The sequence below is a fragment of the Haliotis asinina genome, chromosome 9 (genome assembly GCF_037392515.1).
Source record: "Haliotis asinina isolate JCU_RB_2024 chromosome 9, JCU_Hal_asi_v2, whole genome shotgun sequence".
NCBI lineage: Eukaryota > Metazoa > Mollusca > Gastropoda > Lepetellida > Haliotidae > Haliotis > Haliotis asinina.
This window is the reverse complement of record NC_090288.1, coordinates 45,171,328-45,188,299: the sequence shown is the minus strand read 5'-3', so window position 1 is coordinate 45,188,299 and position 16,972 is coordinate 45,171,328. Positions and strand designations below refer to the sequence as shown.

The window sequence follows — 16,972 nt, the reverse complement described above, 5'->3', positions numbered from 1 at the left end:
TCAGCATACGTTGCAGAATTTCGGGCAGTCCACGGGAATGTTGGAATACTCTTTACACCAGGCCTTATCGGTCACATACTTACACCAGCTCTTGGAAGTTCCACATTTCTCTGTGGAGGAACAAAGTGGTGGATATTATTCACACAATGATACAGGCGGAATACTGAGTGAGTGAGTTTTGTTTTACGCCGCACTCAGCAATATTACAGCTATATGGCGGCGGTCTGTAAATAATCGAGTCTGGACCAGACAATCCAGTGATCAACAACATGAGCATCGATCTGCGCAATTGGGAACCGATGACATGTGTCAACCAAGTCAGCTAGTCTGACCACCCGATCCCGTTAGTCGCCTCTTACGACAAGCATAGTCGCCTTTTATGGCAAGCATGAGTTGCTGAAGGCCTATTCTACCCCGGGACCTTCACGGGTCCAGGCGGAATACTCCTACGACTGGCATTACTACTACCAATACCGTCCATAAGAAGAATTACTACTTCTACTACTGCCACTGAAAATGTCAATGATGGATATGTCAAGTTGCAGTTTGTGGGAGAGGGTTTGGCGTGATGGGCATACACCAATTCTAGAGTGCAAGTTTGCGACAAGCTCCAGATTGTCCTAGTAAACGAGTGAGAGAGTTTGGTGTTATGGTCACTTTGTCGTTATGTTCACTAATCGCCACTTTGCCCCAATTATAGAGTGATTGAGTGAGTGAGTGGGTGGGTGTTAGCAATATTCCGGCAATATATTCCAGCATTATCAAGGCGTGGATATCGGAAAAGGATTCACACACTACACCAAAGCAGTTTCTTCTGTGTAGAGCGCCAACGCTCTGACCGCTAGGCTACCCAAACTCTCCCCAAAAATCAACTCAGTCCGGGCTGAGTGTAAACCTCGCTTAAAAAAACTGGAGTCCACAGCTAATTACTCAAAACAAGGGCAAGATCATGAATAGGTTTGATATGTCATTCCTTTAAAGCGAGACATCCAGTCTTGCACTGACAGCCTCACCATAAGGATCTCGGTTCATCACCCCTGGTCCCCACTTAATCGTTTTTCTATCCCAATCAGTTTGGAGGCCCGGGTTTGACTAATGTCGAGGCTCATAATAAATGTATACTGTGTAAACATGTTGGGTTTTTTTAAATTCCAGCAAATATCAGCGGTCTGTAAATAATCGAGTCTGGACCAGGCAATCTAGTGATCAAGAGCATGAACCTAGATCTGCGCAAATGGGGACCGATACCTTGTGTCAACCAAGTCAGCAAGTCTGACCACCCGATCCTGTTAGTCAGCTTCTACGACAAGCATAGTCGCCCTTTATGGCAAACATGGGTTGCTGAAGGCCTACTCTACATCGGACCTTTACGGGTCAGTTGAATTTGATGATAGCGAGGTACTGCTGAGAACAGAGATAGTTACTAATCAGACGAAGTCTTCACCAAGTCCAGAATTCTGAGCCATCATTTGTGGGGAAACCGCTGCACCTTATGCAGTATGTGGAATAGAACAGCAAGCCGAAGATGCATCCAAGGTAAAGTGGAAATTTATCGGAACGTATACCCTGAAGATATCAAGGATGACCGAAAATGGGCTGTACATTGTACCCAAACCAAGGTCTTCTGTGTGGCCAACGCTTTACCACTGGGCTAACCCCCAACTCTCCCCAGCAATCCAAGCGACTCCTTTGCCTGGATGAAGTCGGCTTTCGTTTTGCCTCCCCAGAACAAGTCACTTCCCACTCGCAGTCAGTGAAAATGCGTCAGTGGGGTGTCTCGCTTTCGCACAAACACTATATATGGCATAGAAGAAGCAGCGAGCCATGACGTCATGTCGTTTAAGATATGCTGTTTGTGCCAAGGAAAGGCTATGTACATTCATTGCAAAGTCGACATTTCACATTGATGTTTTGTTAAGAATACCATGATTATTCAGATCATAATTATTTTTACTGTATTACACAGAATCACTGAAATAACAGTAAGCCCGTAATAACCTTTTCAAATACACGTGTACGTATATTGCCTTTTATACTGGTGCGTGAGGGGTTAGTTCTTTTAAAAATCTTTGACTCAGATAAACATAAACAATTCTTCATAGGGGCGGGAATATATCATACTGTGACTTTTGCGTAATATAATTCTTTCCTTACTTTCGGTGCACACGTCCCCAGTCCAGACGCCGGTGCACGTGCACGAGCAGGTTGTTGTATTCAATGAGCCGCCATTCAGACAAAGCTTGTCTCCACAATCTGAAAATTAATTTGACTTCAAGTAAATTGTAAACAAAGTGTGGACTGACTATCAGAGTCAGCTATCCATCACAGGCCTAAACATTTTGAGATGACCCCCGACTAGAAGCGCTTCACCGTACAATATGTCTAGATTTTTGTGTCTAGATATATTGTACTGTGAATATGTCTAGATTTTTGTGTCTAGATATAGTGTACTGTGAAGCGTTTCAAGTCCAGGGTCATCTCAAATTTTTTATATGTTTTTTTTTAATCTTTAATCATCCTCCTGGTATTTTAAAAAAATTACAATGATGAGTCTACCACGCTTGCTTTCATATTATGTGACGTGAGATTCTGAGACATGATTTGATAGGTTCCACAAAAGTACATTAATAATAAAAGGATGTTTATATGTAAAAACCTAAATTAATCATGACAACATCGTACGTCCGCTAATCAAATATAATTCTGTGACTACTGTAAGCTTGAAAATATAGAGATTCAAGCGAACATTTGATATTTCATACGCTTTGTTTCTCACTGTCAATCACCACTTATCACTGAACCTGTGACCCGTGAAGATCCGGGTCAGAATATTGGCTTTCAGTAACCCATGTTTATCATGAGAGGTGACTAGCAGGATCCGATGGTGAGGATCGCTGACTTGGTTGGCTCATGTCATCATTTCCCAATAGCGCTGATCGATGTTCATGATTTTGTTTATACTCCTAGGCCAAATGTAGAGATATCATGAAAATCAGGTAATATGATACACCTAGCCTTATCACACATACTTCATATCTTGACCATGTTGAACACCAGTGCTTGTCACCATACATTAGACAATGTGATCAATTCTCAAGCAGTTTGTTTATGAACATGTGGACACTGTTTCAACAGTGGACTGAACCCAGTTAGTTTTTAGTAACCTGATACCTCCTGTTGCTAGTTCCACATCAACAAGAATTTTTGGAGGGTGGGAGTGTCATATTAATTACTGAATAACGTGTCTACTGCTGCTGAGAGATCCTAAAAGATAGGGACTTTTCTAACATTTGGCCTAGGACTATTTAATGGATTGTCTGGTCCAAACTCGATCATGTTCAGACAGACGCTAATAGCTGGAACAGAGCTAAGTGGGGCGTAAGAGAAACAAACAAACACGGAGCTGGTAGTAATAAAACGTGCATCGTCACTATGTCACTTACAGCTGATAGAGCTGTAAACTCACCACAGAGGTTGTCGGAGCACTTGTTCTCGGGGCATTTACTGCACGAAGTTCCATTTTCGTACGGAGTCTTGAGGTCTGGCGTCTGTTGTCTGCAAGCAATATAAAACCTATTGCGATACACCGGTGGAGAATTAGAGGCGACTAACGGGATCGGATCAGGTTCGCTGACTTGATTGACATATGTCATAGTATCCCAAATGAACCCAGGGTCGTAGGCATCCCCGGGGGACAGGGGGCAGATGCCCCCTAGAATGTTTTTAATTATTATTTTTTGTACATGGCAGTTGCACTAATATCAACACCTTAGTTGCAGCTTTCGAACAACGTCTGACAGAATGACATACCTCATTACACATCATTACAAATAACATTGACAAATAAAATAAAGAATCCAGTCCAATGACATAGACTGCTCGGAGGTCTATACACTGAAGGTATATTGTGCAAAAGGTAATGATAATTAAAGAACAAGAGACTTAATCAGAAAATGGACTGCATTCAGTTTACATGACTCCAAAGGACTGAATAGACAAATGAAAAATGACATACAAATCAATGAATACTCAATACACAAACAAACATTGACTGGCGAAAATATGAAAAAGCTAAATAGTATTGTATAAACTTTTAACCTTTAATTTTAAAAAAAAGGAAAACATGGGTCACGCGCAGCACGAAAATATATTTTTAATACAAAATTGGATGTTACATATATGGAGTCATTGCACATGCAGAAAGCTGGAAATTGCATAAGAGGGCATCTAACTGTAAAACTTTCCCTCTGGACTCCCCGGATGCCCCCTGTTGAGAAAGGTTAACTACGACAGTGAAATCGATGCTCGCACTGATAATCACTGGATTGTCTTGTCCAGATTCGATCCTTAACAGACCACTGCCATATATTGTTGAGTGCGGCGTCACATACCAAACACTCTTTCACAACTAGTACTACGAGTGCCACTGCTCTGATGGGATCGGGTTTCGTTTAAAACATCCTATAGCCACACAAAACACCCTTTCCTCGTGGGTTCGGATGCATGTTGATGTTTCCTGGTTTGTCAGCACAATACCCATACTCGGGAATTTCACCAATAATATTAAACGTATACAAGCGTGCACATCTTCCAGCTCCACTACAGCACTCTGCTCAGGCGCGCTAATACCCTTCTCAGCGGACATGACAACACTTAAACAAATAGCTGTCAGGTTGACGTGCTGATTGTTTTGTCCGCAGATATTGTTTACTCTTGCTCTAAGTGATATCAAGGCATCTGCAGCTTGGTTGCACAAGTTACAAGTTTTGACGAGTTTATTTAACAGTATGCCCGCGATATTGCATACGGACATCACTCTAAACGAAATTCTTTCGGGGAAACTGGAAAGAGGCTTAATGAAAAGCAAGGATGAAATGTATTATGGTGAAAGTGACATGTCATGTAGACATGTTGTCAATACTGATTCTCTTAAAACACGTAGATCTGTCTCCACTAGACAGACGTGTGTTTTGATCACCCTCTGAACCTCCTTGGCAGAGACTGAATATATCTGGGGAAGAAGGATCGAGCGTTGGGGAATTTGGTTCATGCGTTGATTCCCTCGAGCCAGAAACAAATCAGATCTCTACGATTTGCATATGGCTCCCCACACCTCCTGTCCTGCACGCTTACTTCGACTTTTAAAAGCCGATATCAGTGCGGTGTTGTCACATCGCATACGATGTCTTTGATGGAAACGCGTCAATATCACCATTTTGCGACTACTTCCCACCTATCGTTGACGATTCCTAATAATTGGACTCATACCCTCTCAGTGCCCTGCAGTTTCAGAGATGACGGACGGATGGCGGTGGTAAAAGACCTGGATGTAGGTTTTTCAAGGGGAAATGACTCTCGGTCTACCACTTCTCTCACTGTCATTGATTGTAACTAGTATACCGAGCCCATAAGTTGTTTAGTTTAGTTGTATGTCGCTTTTTAGCAATATTCCAGCAATATCACGACGGGGGACACCAGAAAATGGGCTTCATACATTGTACCCATGTGGGGAATCGAACCCGAGCCTTCAGCGTGACGAGCGAACGTTTTAACCACTAGGCTACCCCATCGCCCCATATAAAAGATTAAGCTCACGTGTACATTGAACCCACGGGTATGACTGCAGACCTAGACATATCCCTCATCCCTTCCTTTTCAATGATACCTAGTTGCAGTTTTACACTAGATGTTGTATAAAGCTACAGATATCTAAACAGTAACGTCTGTACACTACATCAGTACACGAAACCTTTGACTACAGTCCTGTCGCAAATACACAAAACTGTTTTTCTCATTTATATCTAAATCAGTTCATGTGATTAATGTGTGACGGTGTAACATATCTTTTAAACTAAGTTTGGATTTCAGAGTTTCCGAGTAAACACGTTTTTTCCTGGATATCGTATTATGCCTCCCACTAAACGCCCACGTGGCCGACGTGGGTTATTTCGGCTAATGCTGTAAATGTAGGGATACAGAGTAATACCCGAAACACATTTTTTTATTTCCAACAGCACTTCAACATCGTGCAATATTCAGTTTTTCATAAAGAACAATATCATTATTTACAAATTGAATGCATTTCTGTTTTTGAAAAGTGCATAATACAAGTGAATTCTGGACCCTAATATGCACTGACCAATCACGTGACTGGTCAACTCCAGCTGTATCAAGTACTCACCCCATGGCGTAGTTACACACTTGGTAGCGACTGTACTCGGCGTTTGTACAGGTGGCCTCCCCACACCCGATGCGGATGGCTCTGAACCCCACAACCTAAAAAACAGACACGTTTGTGATTGTGATAACGATATGTGCCGGCATGTTACTGAAAGGTGAATATTCAAAGAATGCATAACCTTCAGTGACTGATTTCAAATTGATTTATCCCATAACATTGATAACATCACCAGAACAGTCACCCTCAGAAACAGCATGCAAAGTGTGTGGCATGCATGTCTCCACATGCAGTCTGATCTGTTAAACCTGCCTGTAGTTATTCCTCTGATACATCATGCGGGTCCTGACTTCATTTTTATGAATGATAATGCCCGTCCATGGATGATAATGCCATGGGTGATGATGCCCGACAAAGAGTCGTAATGATGTTGTTTAGATCAACCTTCACATATATGGATTGGCTGCAAGGTCGCCTGATCTTAATCTCATTGAACTTGCTTGAGACATTATTGGAAGGCGTGTTTACGGTCTCTATGATCACCTCCAGACTCTGGGTGACCTTGAACAGGCGTTACAGAGAGAATGGCAGGACGTTCATCAACAGCAACTTTAAAGGTTCAGTTGGTTAATGCAAAGAGAAGCTTGCATTTGTGCTCATGGTGGTCATACGCGTTACTAAACACTGCTTCACTGTCCAAAACTGACCTGAAATTTAATGTTAATGTTTGGGTCCACCAGTGCAGCACCTTTTGCACTTCTGTTTCACGGGTACATGCTTTCTGGTGACTTGTAAGTCTATTAATCTTTGGGGGACACAACTCTGAACTGTTGCGCTGTGGGCGATGTGTTAGTTTACAAGGACACTTCTGGCGCGGATCATGACAGAGTTGATCAGTGGAGCATAAGAATATTTTTACTTCACATAATCTCAAAATACTGGAATATTTGTGAGTGCATGTCTTGCATGACTTCCAAATAACTGTAGCTGCGGTATAATGCTCGAACAGGATTTGCGGTTTCTGTGGTACTCAGACATCTATTTCACTACCATTGCCCTGACACTCATTTTGCGACCATGCTGTTTGCCATCTGACCATATGCCGCATGACTTTGCGAGAATTAAAGATTCGAAAAGTATTTTTTGAGATGGCCCCGGCTCGAAATGCAATACATCATGATTTCGTGCACTGTGAAGCATTTCGAGTCGGGGGGGCATCTCAAATTTTTAATATGTACCTTTCAATGTGCATCTGACGGATGTTTTCCAATTGCTATGTATTTTAGTAAGAACAGAAATAACTTGATTACCTGGGTGTAATGGCCAACAACCTTCCCTACTGTTGTGTTTCCGATGCCGTGTTCAAAATCATCCACCTCCTTGTGCCAGCCTTCTATTGCCTTGATAATACTGTCGTAGTTAGCGCCTACGTTCTGTCCAATGTCCACTCCTGGCATAACTAGAATAAAGAGTGAGTGAGTGAGTTTATACTCGTGGTCTTCACGAATGAGTGAATGAATTTTAAATTGATTGAGAGAATATTATGGGATAGTGGTATTCAAACCACAATCAAGGGTTTCCATTTCACTCAAGGACCGCACCTCTAAGCACAATAATTCCAAGTGCTTGTCACAACTAGACGACCGGAGCAGGCTTGCAAAGGACAAACCACCAAGAGGGCGATATCATGAACACATCTGTCTCGGAGCCCGAAACATCGCAACACTTTGTGCAGAAACCTCGCTTTAAATCCTATGAATGGCGGTTGGATCGTGCACAAAGGCGAAAGGTCATCACCTGAGCCATTTGGCGTCAGATGGCATGTACAGTTCAGTTACACTAGTGGGGCGGTTATGGCCAAGATTTTGTCAAAATGGTGTCCTTTGGGTAAAAAGCACCAGACCTTGTACACTGATACATTGAAATCCCCTGAAGAATAATGGATTCGGCTCCACCTCGCCAGTGCTTCCGGGTGGCATAAAATCCAACATGGCTGCCATTTTGACTAAAATGCAATGGATGCTCACTATGTCACAATTGTCTTGTCACATTCCGTATTTCGTAAAGGTTTAATTGGATCAGCGATGTACACATTCCCAATTTATAAAACAGCACCACTTGGGGACGATGAAAATTCAACATGGCCACCAGAATTTTCAGACATTCTGCGGTTATACTACTGTTATTTGCAAGTTGTTACCTGTTGGCTTTGGAGAAGTTGTGATATGTAGGTAAATTTAATACACTGTGAACTGTAATGTTTTGTGAAAGAGACATTTTGAAGAGCAATTATAGATAAATGCATATATTTGTGCACTCTTATGTATGATCTGTTGGTATTATGCTACCTCCTGGTGAGGTGGATTCATATCCAGAAATGTTCGGAATGGTTCACTATATACGTGTGCCACGTTTGGGGCTTTTAACCCAAAGTGCACAATTTTTGCCTTAACCGCGCGACTAGAAGGATTGGTCACTTTTTGTACAGACCCCTGTCGTGTAGTGACCTATTGGTCACTTTTTCTACATATTCCTGTCGATTGGTTACTTTTTCGACAGATTACTGTCGTGTAGTGACTAATTGGTCACTTTTCCTGCAGACCCCTATCATGTAGTGACCTATTGGTCACTTTTTTCTGCAGCGTGTAGCGACCTATTGGTCACATTTTCTGCGGACTCCTGTCGTGTAGTGACCTAAGGGCACAAGTTGATCGATCTTTCTCACCGAATCAGAGCATCAAGATTGGCAGCTCACACTCAAGGACATTCGTCACAACTTGTCCCTTTCCGTAGCCTGTATTCGGCTTGTTCCGGAGGCTCACGAATGACTGAAAGGCATAGACTGCAGACGTGTAAAACACCTACTTGGAAGAGATCTTGCCGCGTATTCGTCATGGCTCAAAGTGCACTGACGAGCCCACTTGGCGGCGTATGTCGCTATGTCGTCATCCCACACCTGCAACACGGGCGTTCCTTGTTACAACATTTGAGATTTTCTTCAACAATACAATATACTCATGATTTATTGCAACTATAAGACACGATAACCCTTACCCTTAAATTTTAAACTGTCGAATGAATGAATGAAAGAATGTTGTTTAAGGCCACACGATTCTAGTTACATCTAGTTACTCACTAGTCTGACCATATTAGTAGCATTTGGTGACACATTACTTCGGTAGCCGTTGTGTTTGTTCACTATGTCCTGGATGTCCGTATCTGACAGTGGAACTTCCGTCCCCTTGTCCACTAGACAGAGAGTGTAGTTGGCGTGGATGGCGAGGTAAGTGGCGTCACAGTCCTGGAGAAAAATGTTTGGGTTTACTGGCGGAATTTGTTGCAGGATCGAGTTGACGTACCAAAAAAAGTACTTGCAAAACTGATATTGTGTGCTAACGTAACTACGGAGGTCCAATCGTTTTTTTCAGTCTCATCCGATCTTCAGAGTTGCGTCCCTTGGATGAGACAGACTGTGATAGAGGTTCTGAATCCTAGATTCGACCACGCCCCGGTTTCTTGAAACAAACTCAAGTTTTTACTCAAATCTCAAACTGAGTTTCACAATTTGAAACAGCTGAATTCTTAACTCAACTGCATTTTTGACATATAAAACCCAAACAAATTAAGCAATCTATTCCCGAAACTCAAATTGTTTCCTATACTTTGAGTGTTGTGCCGATTTCAGTTCATTCTGAGAAATGCGTTTTCTCAAATTTGAGCAAAATCTCAGACTTAAGTGTGTTTCCAGAAATCGGGACCAGATAATACCCGTGGCACTTCAAGTGATCAGCGTCTAAGAATTGCGTCTTTTCGGGATTCAACCCAGACTACACAGATGACTGAAACAGTCTCCAAGCGGACACCAACGCCTACTCACTCACTCACTCACTCACTCACTCACTCACTCACTCACTCACTCACTCACTCACTCACTCACTCACTCACTCACTCACTCACTCACTCACTCACTCAGACAGTCTTTGGGTACTTACCGATTTCACCACCAAGTCTGGACTTGAGGACGACGCTCCTGTGGCAAAGACAATAACGAATGTTGAACATTAAACCATTATATACACATGGACAAAAGTGTCACAATGTCCTATACTTTCTTAGTACAGTTAACCAGTGCCGTAGAACTCAATCTAAAGTACGATCGGCAGAAACTGACGCTCAAGGGAAAATTAGATCGCGTGTATAAACAGAAAACGAGTGAAAAATTGTAGTTTACTCAGAGAAGTAAACATGGCCAAACATTTCACTCGATTTGTCGTGCTGATAATTATGGTCGTAGGAATATTTTAAGATTCTGGTATACATCCTTCAAGATTAGGTTGGTTGCAATGTTTGTAATTGACCATCAGGGCCAGTTGACCATCAGTTGCCAGTTGACTATCAGGGCCCGCGGGCTTCAAAATGTAAATCTACAGGCCCTGGATGAAATCTACAGGCCCTGGATGAAATCTGAAGGCCAATGTCCATAAATATAAAAACAAAAAAACCTCCATTGTACACACTTTCACCCTGTATATTTCTGTCATTATATGGGATGACATCAAATTCCTGTTGGCAAAAGAAAATATTGCAGATAATTTACCTAAGGCCACAAGGGCCTGCAAATATTTGAAAACGTCTAGTCGGCTCTGGGCTCTGGGCCTTTGGCTGAAAGTGTGAGCAGCAATTAATCAATTCGGAGCCTTAGCACCTGATCGCTTTAAATATTTATGGGTATAAAGGTTTATTTAACTGCTGAAAGATTGAACATTGTCACAATTAACCAGATCCAGAAAAGAATGAGTTGAATGAGTACTGCTCTGTTTTTTACCATTTACGGTTCACGCAAGCATTTGAAAATGTCAAATAGTTATTGCCGTACAATCATGTGTCGCCGTTGATTATGTCGATAAAAACAAATCACGAGAGTTAACATTCGCTTTCGATACTTTCTTCCAAACAAAATATGGAGTAATTTAGTTGGTAAATTTAACCAGTAAAATATACGAAAAATACTCCAAGAGAAAATTAACTGAAATCTTGATTCCAGACAAAGTCGATTCCTGAAAGATTATTGGAGCGTGTAAACCACAGAATGACGATACATAAGTGTGTTAATTCAATATATGGAGATCGAATTATGGAACGATATAAACGGCACGTTTTTGTGCATTGTTAGGTGATCAGGGGACGAAGGAATTATGAGAAATTGTGATTACTCTCGCAGGAATTCATGAAACATTTTAACAATAGGCGTTTGTTAAGTACCTCATTAGTAATATCTATTACTCATCCGTCAAGTCAATCACGCTCGATATCTTTCTTTGAGCATTGAATATTTCCGTATTTACGACTGTTTAATGATCATTGTACATCTGAAATACCACCAATATGGTTGTTGTTTACGCTATTTGAAAGATAAACCAATAATCGTATGAATGATATGCATATAGTCTGCATGCAAGGCCAGTGACTAACATACAAGTATACATTTACAATTTGCAACAGGCAATACAAAAGTAAGCAAAGGTTCATTTAATCGATGAACATTTGAACACTGTTATAGTTACTATTTTGGACAAACACGTTGAATGAAGATTATTTTGTAACCTTTAAGGATGATGCACACATTTGACATTGTCAAATATTTAATTTCATATAGTACAATCAGTCTCCGTTACATTGTCAAATATTTAATCTCATATAATACAATCAGTCTCCGTTGACTATGTCCAGAAAAAGACGTTCTTAGAACTAAGCTAATATGAAGTAATTCCGTTATTAAACTGTTAAAATATAAGAAAAATATTCAAGGTGTAAATTAATCTTGAATAATGGCCCAAGAAAAAGTGCAAATTAATGTCCATTCCTGAACAATACTGGATCGTTTAAAACATAGTATGAAAAAAGAAAGTGCGTTTTTGTATGGAGATTTGAACATATTAACAATACGCATATTTCGTGTTTCTCAACGGTTAATACTCGTCTGTCAGGTCAGCCACATTCCATATTATTCTTTTGCGTAAACTGAAAGCTTTGAATATTTCTGTAATTAACGACTGCTCAATGATGATGTATATCTGAAATACTACCAATAGCTATACAGACTGTACTACATAAGCAGGAAGATACACCATTCATTCTGTTCATTCCGATGAAGCGCACAGAACATCTACTGCTGAATGATGCGCTATATAAATGCAAATATTATTATTATTCATATATTTTGTATGCAAGGTCAATGAGCCAGACACAAAGGGGGTTACAGTCAGCAATAGGCATTAAGGGTACCTATAATGAAAAAGAATGGCATGAAGTTGTTAAGACTTGAATGTGTAACCCCATTTCTGGTGTTCCCCGCCATGATATTATTGGAATGCTGCTAAAGACGGTATAAAACTATACTCATTCACTGAGATAACTACAACACTTACTAAGTTACTCTATAATTCAGGGTGTAATCATTTGTAACAACACCTTTTGGGGCTTTGGAATAGACCACTGTAAAGTTGTCCGGCCGGGAAAACTATAATTTGAAAAACACAAATGGCCGCTAAAGCCACATTTGGTTGTCGCGAAAACCAGAATGATTGAGGAAATCATGATTGTTTTTCTTGTTTTCAAATAAGCGTTATCTATCGATCATAATCGATTAAAACTGTTTAAGTGACATGTACTGTGTTTGTTTAGTCAACATACGATGTTGTTTCTTCGATAAAATAGGTCAACATTAATCTTTTTATGTTAAACTTCGTGTTGTTCTTTAATGTTGCAATCTTCGTTCTTATTGTAGCTTGTAATACCTCGTTAAGTATGGAATCTGTTCTGAGATACTGGTACATGCTAATGGGTCATTCAATTTGAACTTTTGTTCTTAAGAACATTTCATTTGTATTTTTATATGTGGTATGTGTTCATGTAAACTACTTTGGTTTGTATGACGGGTATATTGCATCAGTAGAAAATTTTGGAGAAGAATTTTCCATAAAATGTATTGTGACTTCAACTTTTTAATCAAAATGTCATTACCGCAACGACGGCAAAACTACTGCTTTGGAAAAATCTAGTCGTAAATTTTAGACGATCTCTTAAACTTTGCCGGTTGAGCCACGCCAATTTCAACTGGATTTGGGGCAAAGTGGTGGGAGGACACCGGTTAGGTTTTCACAAACTGAAACCAGGGATAAACTACAATTTCATAATAATTAAAGGTGTATGTGTAGGGTGTTTTTGAAGTAATAACTGGAATCACTCAAACAGGGCATGCAATATTTCAGTGGTGGATCAGATCAGATCAGCGATATGTCACATTTTTCATACACCGCAAATGCGCAGTAACATTATTTTTTAGATTAAAAAACTATCACTATTACTTGCAAACACATTTCACCTGATAGTATGTTCAATTCATGAGAATTAAAGGTGAACGTGAAAGATGTTTTTGAAGTAATAACTAGAAACACTCCAACAACGCCGTGTAGAATTTCAATGACGAATGAGAACAGATCGGCGATATGTCATATTTTTCACAATCCTCAAATGCACCCTAACAATGTTTTTAAGTCATAAAACTGTCACTATTACTTTCAAATACCTTTCAAGAAAAGGCATGTTTCCCTTCTAAAAATCAAACGAATGTGTGAAAGACGTTTTTATCGGCACAATTTAGTCTATCTTCGCGGTGAATCGCGAATGGAAGACAGTGAGCTATAACATACCAACTTGAAACTTTACTACAAATCTACTGTCGTAATACTGACACACTAATACCAATTATCTGACTTAAACTGAAGTGACAAAATAGTTAACTTATCTTCTACATGTAAGATTTCAGTTGTCACAATACTCAGCGAAATTAATCAGCTGTTGAAATTAAACTCGGCTCAATCTTAAATACTACGCTGGCACCATACTGGCTACACTGGTTACGTAACCACCCGAGACATATGTTCAGGGGTTTTTCGAGGAGTTTCCTCTCCCTCTCTATATAGTCTCCCTGGTGAAACTAAACATCTTTACGAATATTCATATTGTACTTCACTTGGATAAAATATTATCCTATTTTGCTAATAATATGTAACCGCTATTCACAACCAACAATATGTTTTAGCGAACATTTACAAGTAATAATAATTTGATGAGCAAAATTATGTCATATTCAGTTTTCAAATGAATGTTTTCTTTTTCCGAATACTTTGTTACAACCCATATCCATGTTTAGGGCTCTGGGTTTATTATAGTACCCGTCATCGTGCCTTTCCAAAATGTAGGCGATTGGCAGAATAATTTTAGGAAAGCACGAAGAGACGGATACGGGTTTTTTTTAATTTTTCAAATATATGCGATAAAGCAACAATGCTGGAATACTTGTGTCGAATGAGGTAATGATGCCCAAAATCGGGAAAAAATCATACCGCCCCTCCACCGAAACAGATTCATTTGAGGTAAAAAAAATAAAAGGTCATAAGAAAAGGTCACGGAAAGATGGTCATAGGAAAAAGGCCATCGGAAAAATAAGTACACGTATAAAACACCCTATTCTCCGAATACTTCTGTTAGGCTAAATAACAAAGTGAAATGTTTCTCGGGCATCGGCGCGTCACTTTTATTTGGGTGCGTAACAATTTTTACTGCCATTTTCAATTTTTTTACAAAAGATGTTTTGACTTGACCGCTTCCAGAATGAATGTCTGTAAGAACGAACGTGACGGAATCTACAATCCACTGACACACGCTAACTCTCCCAAGCTGTATTTCTGAGAGAAAAATGTGTTCCTCTTTAGTCATTTTCTATGAAAAATGAAAAGTAAAGCTTAAAGTCCTACCGACCTCATCACTTTTGAAGAAAATGTGCCCGAGAAACATTTAATATTATTATGCAGTCTTATGAAAAGACCCGTCATCCATATACTTTGTACATACTGTGTCTTATAAACACTATTTCACTTTTATCTTCAAATGATCATCAGAAATTAAAGCATCCTGTATTGTGCTTGAACAAGTACATTTATTACATATGTTAGGTGGTTCATGGACTTATATGCATTGCTATTGACGATAATACTGAAAATCATAATATTGTTATAGCTTGTTGAAAGTATACGTTATCAATCCTGACTTTTCGAGAGTATGGCTTTTTCCATATGACTCATGTTCCTACCCAAATGTATAATCTTTTTCCTTGACGTTTTTCCTATGATTTTGTCCTGCAACCATTTATTAAATGGGTGATGCAAAGTTATGCAAAAAAAAACCACCTGAAAATGTTACACTCACCACCACCTCCCCGTACGATCACGGAACCAAGCAACACCAGCAGCAGAACAGTGAACATCATCGTCGTCTTCAGCGTCTTCATCGACGGTGTGACAGAAACGCAACTTTCCCCTTATATAGAGGTCTGCCTTGAGTGGCAGGCAATAAACATTAATATTGCCCTCATCAAAGTGTTGTATGCGACCCGCGATCTCACAATAAGATATAAGAATTTATTGGTTTTGTGATGATGCATTTACACATTTCACGTTGTCACTAATTGTCAAAATGCGAGGTGACTTCACATTTGAGTGGCTTCCAATAATCAAATATATACTGAAAAGAAATTAAAAGACATCGAGGTATCATGTGACCCACATCCGGTTAATTTATGGTCTATTCAAATGTAAATTGTGATTCATTGGGGTCCAGTTTGATACGAAAACGTTTTGTAGTTCCACTTTAAGATTGGTGTTCGATTGACAGTTGGGAATTTCCTATATGAAACTGGTACCATTAACAACAATCAATGCTATATTGTTTCCATGCTCAATATTCCTGTTAATTACAACAACCATGAGCTCCCTGTACGTTCAATAAGCATATTAAGAATCTTTCAATATTTTGGATAAAAGGTGTATTTCAAAGACGAATCGATGCATCTATTAACACAATACACATTCAGAACAAGAGGAACATTTACGCCCCACTAGCCGTGGGTGAGTAAGGGGATTGGGTTTATTACGTCACAGCTGCATTTAATGTGCAGTATAGAATATACGAATGTTTGGGACATGTGGTGATTATGTTTATTTATTTCACACACACACACACACACACACACACACACACACACACACACACACACACACACACACACACACAATCTACCATGTTCAAAAATATATGGCCTGTACAACTGTATGTTGTCGTGTAGTGGTCTGTAGGACTACGTTTTTGCAGTAGTTCAATTCCGAAGGGGTCACATCAACTGTCGTGTTAGCAAAAGCACCAATGGGGATCCAGGTTATATGACATTAATCCAGAGATCATATAACATTATATGGTCTCTCGTTAATCTAAAAGACAATTTCAAGCCAGGTCAAAGACTCAATATTTCGCTAATAAATGCATGTAATTGTTACTTTGAAAAAATGCATACTCAATACAATTACAAATGACTTTCATCACTCAGACCACAGGCACACAAATATTTCTCTGAGTAGCCGTTTTCATTAACGCTTTAATTTTCTAGTACTAAAGATAAAGATGGTACTGAGATAGAAACACGTCTTGTTGATAAAAGCAGGTGATTTTATATTTCCATAATGACACTTTGTTACCATGACGACTGTTACTTGTCATCAGACTGATTCGCTTTCAGATTCATGCACAATAAGGTGAGTAAGTAAGCGAGTTTAGTTTTACGATAATTTTACGCGAGTCTTTGTTGTACCGCCGCCATCTTTGACGATATTCAGTAATAGTAGTGGGCGTGGCTTAGAAGTTTTACATTCCTTAGGAACTGAGTGCAAGAACATGTGA

The 16,972-nt window shown here is 39.8% G+C and overlaps 1 protein-coding gene across 1 annotated transcript; it reads right to left on the bottom strand.

Annotated features, from left to right (window-relative positions):
- LOC137297270 (cysteine-rich venom protein Mr30-like) lies at positions 1–15,530 on the bottom strand. The gene is made up of 9 exons (XM_067829285.1): positions 15,443–15,530; positions 10,171–10,205; positions 9,315–9,479; positions 9,044–9,134; positions 7,489–7,637; positions 6,182–6,276; positions 3,467–3,555; positions 2,155–2,253; positions 1–110 (listed from the first exon to the last, which is right to left on the bottom strand). The coding sequence occupies exons 1-9, from the start codon at positions 15,528–15,530 to the stop codon at positions 1–3; spliced, it is 921 nt and encodes a 306-aa protein (XP_067685386.1).
- Between the last annotated feature and the right edge of the window lie 1,442 nt (positions 15,531–16,972).